The 11,037-nt window shown below is 52.4% G+C and overlaps 1 protein-coding gene and 2 long non-coding RNA genes across 3 annotated transcripts; 2 read left to right on the top strand and 1 right to left on the bottom strand.

The window, feature by feature from the left end:
- The first annotated feature begins 850 nt into the window (after nt 1-850).
- Nucleotides 851-5,488, top strand: Efna4 (ephrin A4). The gene is made up of 4 exons (XM_031374515.1): nt 851-1,058; nt 3,419-3,714; nt 4,045-4,113; nt 4,494-5,488. The coding sequence occupies exons 1-4, from the start codon at nt 946-948 to the stop codon at nt 4,628-4,630; spliced, it is 615 nt and encodes a 204-aa protein (XP_031230375.1). The 5' UTR covers nt 851-945; the 3' UTR covers nt 4,631-5,488.
- Nucleotides 5,489-6,452: 964 nt separating this feature from the next.
- On the bottom strand, nt 6,453-7,930 carry LOC116094113. Its single transcript, XR_004119979.1, has 2 exons — nt 6,802-7,930; nt 6,453-6,674 (listed from the first exon to the last, which is right to left on the bottom strand). It is a non-coding gene; the product is annotated as an uncharacterized LOC116094113 (long non-coding RNA).
- LOC116094114 lies at nt 7,717-9,687 on the top strand. The gene is made up of 3 exons (XR_004119980.1): nt 7,717-7,776; nt 7,868-7,903; nt 9,360-9,687. It is a non-coding gene; the product is annotated as an uncharacterized LOC116094114 (long non-coding RNA).
- The last annotated feature ends 1,350 nt before the right edge of the window (nt 9,688-11,037 follow it).

Here is an 11,037-nt window from a genome sequence, read left to right as displayed (position 1 = left end):
AGTTCAAGCTGACCAGAACGTTGGATTCTTCTGTGGGTGTAATTCATCTGCCATCCAGCTCCGGCCTCCCAGACTTTAATGGAGCTTTCTACCTTGAACCAATGCAGACACAAAGGACAAAACCTAACCCTAACCAAACTGGCCCTCCTTAGGTAGTGGTTCATGAGCGTGGCTGTAATCCCAGCACTGGGGAGAATGGGCCAAGAGGATCATTGCTAGTCTGAGGGCAGCCTGGGGTACAATAGAAGTTCCAGGCCAGGCAGACTGTTAGTGTTAAGACCCTATTTTAAACAAAATAAAGCGCAACATAGGGCTTTGAAAGAAGACAGCCTTGGTAAAGTGCTTACCTGAGTTTGGATAACCAGCACCCGTGTAAAAAGCCCTAAGTTTAGTGGTTTACTTCTGTAACCCCTCCGTGGGTGGGAGGGGTGAGGTGGGACTAGGAAACAGGAGGATCTCCCCCCCACCCTAACCCCAAGCTTACAGGACTGCAAGCCAAGCCAATCAGAGAGCTCCGGGTTCAGTGAGAGACCCTGTCTCAAAAAATAAGGTGGAGAAGGAATAGAAGGGAGACCTCCGCATCATGACAACTCGCGCAGACACGTACACACACATAGGAAAGCAAAACCCTCAGACATTAATTCCTTAGTGGAATATCCCCTATGCCACCATCTTCCAGCACAGTGAGATAACAAAGGGAAGCTTTGGCTAACCTGCGGCGCACAGGGCATAGGAAGCACAAAGGGTTAACAAGAGTTGGCGCTGGGCAGAGAGGCGGAGACGAGTTTTCATTGGTGGAAAGTTACCCAGGGGTGTGGTCTGAGAGTCTCCACACCCCTCCTCCGTTCCGTACCCCCCACCCCCCTCCACTTTTGTACCTTTCTCGCCGGGACAGAGAAGTGGGCCGGGACCAGCCGGGCCAGACCAGACTGGACCCCAGGGGCGATGCGGCTGCTGCCCCTGCTGCGGACTGTGCTCTGGGCCGCGCTGCTCGGCTCGCGCCTGCGGGGGTGCTCCGGCATCCGCCACCCTATCTACTGGAACTCCACTAACCCCAGGTAGCACGGCCGAACGAGGGGAGCGCCGAGCTGGGCCCGCGCGCTCCCAGGCTGTGCGCGCGCCCGCTGCTCGCCTTTTTGCAAGGCGCTGTCTGAGCCCTGCCCAGCCGCGCGATGGGGCTCCTTTGTTTGAGCCGGCGGGGGAGGGGCGAGGCGTGCCCGGGGTCCCCCCCACCGCCCGCACGTGTAGGGGGGGGCGGGCGGAGGACCCTAGTTCTGAGGGTGGTCGGTTGGAATCTGAAAGCAGGGAGCTGAGGGGGCCTGGGCCCGTATTCCGGGTCCCGCCCCCCTTTTCTAGGGAGTCCAGACCTCCGGCGGGCAGGAGCTGGGGTAGACCGCTGAGAACCAGGGAGGGATCTTTTTACCCAAGTGAAAGAACGTGAATTCCTCTCTGGTTCTGAGATCCACTCGGGCCCCTGATATCTCTGCTTCCATCTTGATCTTATTTCTGTCCAATCCTGGCTCTGCCCTTCCAGCTGATTCACCTATGAGCCAGTCATTTGACCTTGCTCACCTCAGTTATGTCATCTACAAAATGGGCTAATAATACCCAGTACCCTGGGAAGCAAGCGGACTGGCTGAGGTCAGGCTTGTGAAAAGAAGTGCGGCTGTACAGATGTACATGCTTATTTCTTCCTCTCTGCTGAGCTGGCTGCCTTTGAACCTCGGTATTTTTTGTTGTTTGCATCCTGGTTCCCATTTCTCTCTGCCTCTCTGCCTTCCCCATCTGTTTTCCTTTCTGATTTTCTACTTCAGACAATCTGTGGCTCTGTTCATTTATTCACTAACATTTGATAAGCACATACTGTGTGTCCAGACCAGTGCTGAGCTGCTGGGCATTACCAATGAAACTCTGCCCTGTGGGAGACCACAGCCCACCCCCAGGGAGGGCAGGCCTAAAGATAGTCATTCCAGTACCAATACTGAGTGATAAGAGCTATTGTCCTGGACTCTGACTTCTTCTATCTCAGTTCCAGACTAGTGCCTCAGGCCCCAGCTCTTGAGTTTCTAGTTCATTCACCAAATCCACAAGTATTTACTGAGCTCTGGCTCCGCGGGAGGTGGGGGGGGGTGCTTTTCCACACCCAGTGTAATGAAGCATACAAAGACTCTTATCTCCTCTCCGTTTTAAGCCCAGGACTACTTCTAATAAGAGTCCCTGCAGCAGGTGGTGCTTGGTCACCCACTGCAGGATGTTTAAAGGCCTTTTCTAAATCATGCTTTGTTGTGTGTTGGAGGCAGGACTCATTCGGTATTTGGTGCTGTGGGGGTGGTCTGCTCTGGCCTTTCTCACCTGTCCTGGCTCCCTCAGGCTGCATCTGAGAGGTGAGGAAGAGGATCTTGATTGTGTGGAGGGCCTGTCTTTATAATCGGCATCTACTTGTCTGGTCAAGAAAGGAAGCTGGACTGTGTATGGTGGCACATGCCTGTAAATTCCAGTCTTTGGAAGGCTGAGGTCGCACGTGGGGGGGGTCACAGCCTCTGAGAACTCCACCTCCAGAGGAGCCTCCGTCAGCACCTTCGCTCACACGCACATACCCACGTACACACACATTCATGCATAGCTAAAAAAAAAATAAAATGAATGAAGAGGTAAAGCAGGAGGATTGTGAGTTCAAGGCCAGCCTGGGCCATATAGTGAGATCCCTAAACAGAGAAAAAGAGCCCACCTACTTATTTTCTTTTCACTGTGGGGACCAAGAGTTTGCTTCTTGCTGTGTACCCTCCCAGCTGAAGGCCCCTCCCCCCCAGCCCCAGCCTCCGGAGACTGGCATTTGTCCTCTTAGCACTTAAGGAGCACAGACGGTAGGCCAGGCCCCGTGGGGAATGGGGGACAGGCTTCAGGGAAGGTGTCCCTAAAGTTAGGGTATGATGATGGTCTCCTCACCAGTCAGCAAGCCTTGTGGGCTGGGTGATGCAGCCTCTAGCCTCGCTAACACTGGCATGATGGGCACATTTATTGCTTCTACATTCTCTCAGGGAGAGATTCAACCTGGGAATTTAGCACAGGTGTGTAAGCTCAGCTACTTGGAAGGCTAGGCCAGGAGGATCCTATAGGTTCAAGGTCTGCCTGAACTAGAGAGTGAGTTCATGGACAGCCTAGGCAGTTTGGCAACACCCTGTTCCAGAAGAAAATGTAAAAAAGGCTAGTTTTAGCTCAGTAATAGAATATCTGGTTCAATCCCAGCTACCAAAAAAAGGGGGACCTTTTTTGAAACGGGGTGGATCATTCTTAGAAACTCATGCCTTCCTGAGCTGTCCCATCTCTAATGGGTGTGACAGAGGCAGGCTCAGACCCCACATGTGCCCCAGTGGTCCTGTGCTACAGCCAGTCAGCCCACACTCCCTTGTGTCCACAGGTTGCTTCGAGGAGATGCCGTGGTGGAGCTGGGCCTCAACGATTACCTAGACATTTTCTGCCCACATTATGAAAGCCCAGGGCCCCCAGAGGGCCCGGAAACCTTTGCATTATACATGGTGGACTGGTCAGGCTACGAGGCCTGCACGGCAGAGGGGGCAAATGCCTTCCAGCGCTGGAAATGCTCACTACCTTTTGCCCCTTTCGGCCCTGTTCGGTTCTCAGAAAAGATTCAGCGCTTCACACCCTTCTCGCTGGGCTTCGAGTTCTTGCCTGGAGAGACTTACTACTACATCTGTGAGTGAGCATGCCTCTTGGGGAAGGTGAGGGAGAGGAGTGGGGTTCTTTGCCTTTGTGTCAGAGACCTCTAAAGTCAGCAGGAGGGAAAGGCTGTGAGGAAGGGAGCTGTGGCCCCTAATGCTTAGTTGGGTTGAGCCCAGGACGAAGTCAGGGCACCACTGTTCAATGGAGTCTGCAGAGGAGAGAGTACGGAAGCCAGGAAGGACTAGGGAGATGCCGAGAGCCGTGGATGGTACCTGGTGTGCCTCCTAAAGGAAGAACGCCTGATACAGCCTAACACCAGGGGATGGTTTTCTGCTCTAACTCCTTCCTCCCAATTTCCTACAGCGGTGCCAACTCCGGAGAGTCCTGGCCGGTGCCTGAGACTCCAGGTGTCTGTCTGCTGCAAGGAGAGCGGTAAGTGAGCCAGGGTCTGTCTCCCAGGCAGCCATTCTAGCCAGTCTGGGAAGGAGAAAAAGATTGGGGGAGGAAACAGGAACATTGGCCCTAAGGAGTCCTGACAGAGCGTCAGGCTTCACAGACCCTTCTCTGATAAGTCATCCCTGTGGGAGAGTCTAACCACACCTTTTTAAAAGCTGGGCACAGAGAACGGGGTACCCAGGGGGCAAAGCCCTTTAAAGTCTTAATTGGGCTTGAAGACTACTGACTAGGAAGACTTGGAAGTTGGGGTTTGGAAAGGCAGTGGCTCCTTTGGGAGCCCCCTAGATAGTGGGAAAGGTGGGGAGGAAGCTGCAGAGGAAGCAGGCAGACCCAGCAGTGCCTCTTCTCCCTTACAGGGTCGGAGGCAGCTCATCCCGTTGGGAGCCCTGGAGAAAGTGGTACCTCTGGGTGGCGGGGAGGACATGCGCCCAGCCCCCTGTCTCTCTTGCTGCTGCTGCTGCTCCCAATACTCCGTCTTCTGAGAGTCCTGTGAGCCAAGGACACCTTTCCAGTCACCCCAAGGAACCAGAGCCCTTCCCACGATTCTCTGTGGAAGGGATTCCTGCCACGGTACAGGCGATGCCAAGCCAGGCAGACATGATGAAGCTTTGATGTGCAAAGTTGGAGGATCTGAGGTGACCCTTGTAGGTGACTGCCCCCTCACCACAGGCTGAAGAGGAACTGCAAGGGAGCTGTAGACAGTCCGGGGCACCCAGAGCAGAGCTGCTTTGATGGTCCTGTCTCCTCCCCCTGGAAGACTGGGATTTCAGGGGATCAAATCCTTGAGATGCTGGGGGCCAAAGCCAAAGACCTGGGAACAGGTGGGTTCCTGGCCAAGAGCAAAGGAGAAGCCATGGCATCCGTGCCCTCCAGGCCTCTTCCCAGGAGCAATTGGTTGTGAGTGAGGGCCACTCATTTGTCTTCTGTGAAGACGGACTTGCCATGAGGTTGAATTTCATGCTGGTTTGTATTTTTTATAAAGTGTTTGGACCAAACCTTCAATAAATCACCCGTTCTAGTGGGGCATGGTGGCTCACACCTGTATCCCAGTACTGGGGTTGGGGGTGGGGACAGTGAGCAGGAAGTCAGTCTGAACATGGGAGACCCTGTCTCAAAAGAAACGATTAAAACAAACCAAAACAAAACAACCTTGGAGACCAGTGAGAAGGCTCAGCAGGTGAGAGTGCTTGCCACGGAGCCTTGACTACCTGAAGTCAACCCCTGGAACCCACTCGGTGAAAAGAAAGAACACGCTCTTAAAAGCTGTCCCTTAAGCGTGCTACATAGCATGTCAATGGATACGCCACACACGTGCACACACACAAATAATAAACTTGGGTTAAAAACCACCCATCTTTGTGTGGCCCTCCCTTGTGGCTTCTTCCCTGACACCTGAGCTCCTCGGGGTCTCAGCTTGGCTTGGCCTGACCTCCATGCCAGCTGTGCCCAGGCCCTCCATGCTAGACATCAGTGGGCACCCTTCTGGGCAGTTTGGGATAGGTGCCAGCAGCAGCTGTGGTGCTTGGCACCCTCTCCCACCTCCCCAGCCATCTTCCTGTGCTAGGTGGCAGATGCTGTCGACAATCTACCCTGGCAGTGCCTACTCCGGGTACTGGGATAAAACCCAGGGGAAACAGAAAAGCACCTGGGTTTCAGAATGTGGGAGTCTTAGCTTCGCGCCGCCCCCCCCCCCAACCCCTCCCCACACACAAGGGCACTCTAGGCGGTGCCTGGCCTAGAACTGGGAAGGTGGGGTCAGATCAAAGCCTTCTTTCCCAGCGGCCTCTTTGTTCTGAGCTTTTATAAGGAAAAGTGGGTGGGGCTCAAGAGAGAGGGCTCCTTCTCTCCTAGTCCGATACTGTTGCTTCTCTCAGATAAGACTGACACCCCCCTAACCCGACCAGGCCCATCTTTCTTAACCGTAGCCTAGGTGGAAGCAGGGGAGCGAGCACCCCTTCCCCTGTAACTGTGTTCTGTCCTCCCTGGTGCCCCGCAGGCTCCTCTGGCTAGGTGCCGGCCTGCCTGGCACGGAGCCAGCGATCGATAGGTGGATGTTGTGCTGATTAGTCCGACCCGGCTGCGGCAGCGAGAGCCAGTGTGTGAACATTATGGGGTGGGGGTTTGAGGGGCAGGCACCAGGATGCTGGGGATTTCGAAGCCTTCTCCCATCTTGCACACCCAGGTCAGACCGGTTCCTCTCTCTAAGGGAATGGAACCTGTCTATCAAACGATACACAACTTTGGCTCTCACAGGTCGTGATAATTCTGTGGCTCTAGCTAAGGCCCAGGGTTAAGGACCCTGGCTGCAGGCAGAGTAGATTTTGAGTTAATAAACCCTTTATTCGAGGCCACTTTCAGAAAGTGCCGCGTTAACAAGTGTATGTGTTAGGGTCCTGACCCTAAACTTTGATCTTTAGCAATTAAAAGATGCTTGTGTGAGAAGAGAAGGCGGACTAAGAACTGTGGGAGGAGCTGTGGGCTGAGTCTTTTGGTCCAGCGTTGGAGTTCCGTCGCTGCCATCTTCCTGGAGGGCGTCTCTGTTGCCACGGAAACCAAAGATACAGTTACCTTGGTCCCTCAAAAGAGAAATCATAAGCAGGGCAAGTCTAGGGCAACTGTTTAACGGCCCGTGCTCTGGATTCAGAAATACCGGGTCTCACCCACCTTCCCGTGGCCTGACACACCTCTTCGTGGACCCAGCAGGAGCGCTGGCAGGCAGCATCAATCCCATGAGCAACAGGGACAGGGACGGGGAACCTAGTTGGCTTTTCTTGAGTTCAGACACGGGGCTTCAGTTTCAGTCTGCGCTTGACACAGATTCGCACATTTGCAGACAGACAGCCCAGGCCTCGGCAGGTGCAAGAGCTGATACTGGAGAAGGCACAGATACTTAGGCCTCAGACTGTAGACCTTCAGGCCAAGCCGTCCCCCTCTTTTTCTGTACCCTTTCTCTCGGTATGGACCTATGGCAGTTGCAGGCCCAGATACTTCTTGGTAGAAAGCTCTGATAGAGTCTGCTACTCATGAGAAGTCTTCGCAGGCAGCGTGTTCAGAGGCACAGTTCCAAGAGGTTAGGCAGGCCTGCAAGTTTTGGGGCGTCGCCAGTCTCCCCTAAATTCAGCAACGCTAGCCGGCTGAGGGTGGGGCCCTCAATTTACTAAGCCAACCCTAGTCTCAGCGGTACAGATGCGAAAACTTAACCTCTCCCTGCCTCCCTGATTTGAGAGTCTCTTGCCTAGATTCCGCTTCAGACTTAACCACGTTGCAAACTGCCGTACACATTCCGAAGTTGTTTTTCTCTGTGACCCCCCTCCTTTTCTTCTTGCTTTTTCATATTCTCTTCCTCCAGTCATTCATCCAATGCTCTGTGAGTTCAGCTGCCATTCTTTTAGCCACACTAGCTGGGGTTGTCGGGGGATCCCCAACAAACAGTGACGCAGTTGAAAACTCTGGACTCTGGTTTCTGAAAAGCCAATAGAATCCTGGAACCCAGGGCATGAGGTCATCAGTGGCAATGTGCATTGGTTCAGGCTTGGGAAAGAAGGTCCCCATAGCAACCGACAGTGCGTCCAAGCATAACCTTGAGAGTGGTCAATGTTCCAGCTGCTGGGCTCTGTCTACTGTAGCTGCTTTAAGAAAGTAATGGGATGAGGAACTTGGAGTGTCCTAGGTTCTGTAGCCTTCACCCAACCCAGCTCTTGTCTTACCTAAGATTCTTTTTCTCACTCAGAGCAAAGGTCGGAGTCACTTACCTCAGAAAGTTGAGGTAGGGGTTATTTGCAACAGCCCTGGTGCCTTGGGTGCAGAGCTACTGCCATGGGGAATGTCAATTCCGAGATCTGTGTGTTCATCTGCATATCGTCTGCATCTCATTTGCATTCTGTTCATTTAAGGTCAAATTGGGCAGACATCTCCACCTCCCTATCTCTGTCACTTGTCTGTATCTGCAATCTATCCCTTGGTGGCTTTATATTCCTCCACTGTCCAATTCCATAATCCCCACCTCTCCTCCCACTGTCCAAAATCTCAGGGGGGTAGGACATGGCAGAGCCTAGCTAAAGGAGAAAGAATAAGGAGTCTGCCTCGACTCTAGATGTTGGTGACAGATGGGGAGTGCTGGTCTATACTGCCTGGAGACTAAATTGGCAAAACTAGTGGTGGGGGGAGGTGCCCCGGCTGGGTGGAAGGTCTCCAGGGCCAAATCACCCACATGCCTGGTGGGATGCTGGGACTAGGGATGCCGGGTTCCAGCAAGGAGCAGGCTTGTCCACCTGTCTGGTGCCAGGGCAGCTTCCTTCCCCCCAATTAAACACTAATGAGGTGTCATTTAACCCTTACCTTGCCTACTAGCTATCATGTATATGGAACGCAAATTCATGGTCTCACACTGATAAAAAAGAGGAAAAGAAAGCCTCTGAGGAAACCCAGACAGTAAGGTCAGGGCACCTGGACACAAGAAAGAAGGCACAGATACATGAGTGTCTCCTATAGACATTCTCTGTGAACTCTCAAGGGATTCCAGGAATGAGTTGCCCTGTCCAAATGCTCCCTTACCCCCATGAATTTACAATTATCTATCAAACATTTCTTCTAACTAAGTAACAGACTGCACATTGCATGCCGAGGACGCATACTGGCAGGGGACAACACCCCTTCCCTTAAGAAATCTTCAGGGATGGAGAGATGGCTCAGCCATTAAAGGCTAGGCTCACAACCAAAAATATAAGAAATCTTCAAAGATAAGTCGGGCTGAGTTTGAGGCCAGCCTGGTCTACAGAATAACTTCCGGGGTACCCAGGGGTACACAGAGAAACTGTCTCAAACAAAAAAAAAAAAGGAGAGAAAAATCTTCAGATATAGACCAGCCATTAAGTAAGTATAATGCCAAGTGTGAGCATTAATACAGAGCTACATACAAAGGAATGGGACACAGGGGAGAATGGGCTCTAAGAAAAGGCTTTGGTTGAAAAGATCACAATTTATGCCAGGGAGAGATGTGTGCATTATAATTAATGATGTTTCTGTGTTTCGACATAGTAAAGGTCCGTTTCTCTCTCTCTCTCTCTCTCTCTCTCTCTCTCTCTCTCTCTCTCTCTCTCTCTCTCTCTCTCATACATTCATGTAGAGGTAAACATACTGTGGGGGCGTCCTTAAGGTACCTCTCACATGGACCTGCGCATCACCATCTCTTCTCGGGAACGCATACTGTGGTTTTATTACAGATCAATGTTTGCTGTGAAGCTCTTGTGCAGATTGGCCTGAACCTGCCCAGCCCGGGGAGAGAGACGTGGAGAACTGATGTTGGCTCCATGGGAAAGGTGGGCAGACATTATCTTCACATCAGAGGGCAGACACCTACCTCCTAAAGCAGCAGCGGCAGCCGCCTAGCCAAGGGAGACAAAGGGCTGGGCTCCAGGCTGGAGGCTACTCTTGCATGGGGACCATTCTGCCTCTGACTCCCCAAATGACATGGCTGTTACATCCACCATTCTCCACCGGGAGCCCAAGTCCCCTCCCCCGCCACTTCTTCTGTGTAAAAGAACAGACCAGCTCAGACCTGTCTGCTGGCTCTCTCCCTGGGGAGCTGATCCTTTCCAGGGGACAGGAGAGGGCTGGGGAAGGGCTTGCTGAGAGGTTGCCAGATACTCCACCCTGACTCTACAGCCTGGATTTCTCCCCACCCACTCTGGTCTTTGCCCAAGCATAAACTCCATTGCCAGGGATGCCCTGATTGTTGGACAGAGGGTGGGGGCCAGAGCTCTGACATGGAAGATGGGGTCTCGGTAGGGTAGTGACACCTCAAAGACCTCTGCACTAGGTCTTTCTTTCTCCTCAAAGCCACTTTCTAGAAGTCCAAACTTTGGTGAGCATCAGATCTAGGAATAGTTGGAGACTAAGAAGCAGCTGTGGGGTCTGAGAAGGTAAAGAGGGCCTTCTCCCACAGTTCGAAGAAGGGATATTTCTCATTTATTTATTTATTTATTTAGACATGATGTAGCCCTCACTACCCTTGAACTCACAGAGATCTACCTGCCTCTGCCTCCTGAATGCTGGGATCAAAGTTGTGCACCACTACACTGGGCTAAGATTTTTTTTTTTAATATGACTTTCTTTTCCTTCCATCTATTTCATCTTTTCCTACTCTCTAAGCCCTAGGTCACATTTCCCTCTGTGATGGTTGTCAGGAAAGCTTTAAAATGAAGGAAAACAGATTCTGGGCTGGTCTAGGTGGGCAAAGCAAGGAGGTAACCTCTTAATAAGGATTCTGATGAAGCCTCCATTAATCAAGCATCTCTTGAGCCCTAAGCACTGGGCTAAGTGCTTCCCAGAGAGTGTGGATCTTGATCTTTGCAACAGCAACTTCTCAAGTATGGGAAGGTATGATTAGCCCCGCTGGAGAGATGAGAAAAGCAGACTCGGAGAAGGTAGATGACAGGCAAGCTTCGGAATACTACCTACTAGGTTCACGCTAACATTGTACATGTTTCCTCCTTCCCACTCTTTCTTCCAGTGCCACCAAAAGTACATACATCCCTAATGTAACACCCCAGAGATATCACCTTCTACAGCCCCCGGCTTCCTAGGCCCAGTAGAGGAACCAGGGCATGGGTAGGAACTGAAGTTATTACACTTTGACCCCTCCTCCCAAGCCCTGCATACTAATTTCCTGTATCCTTAGACAAGGGGCACTGTGTCCTCTGCAGTCAGTCCTATTGTCTTATCCTGTGTGTGTCTCCATGTCACCTCAGGGAGTTCAGCATACCACAGGGTCCTGTGGACACACAGCCTCAGAAGTCAGAAGAATGCAGCACCGGGCCCCACCCCGTAGTACCCAGGTGTCTGGGGTACTCACACAGCAGAACACCCGTGACCCCGGGAAAGGTGCAGAGCCTGTGAATA

This window comes from Mastomys coucha, unplaced genomic scaffold (assembly GCF_008632895.1).
Source record: "Mastomys coucha isolate ucsf_1 unplaced genomic scaffold, UCSF_Mcou_1 pScaffold16, whole genome shotgun sequence".
Lineage (NCBI taxonomy): Eukaryota > Metazoa > Chordata > Mammalia > Rodentia > Muridae > Mastomys > Mastomys coucha.
This window is presented reverse-complemented; position numbering and strand designations above follow the sequence as displayed.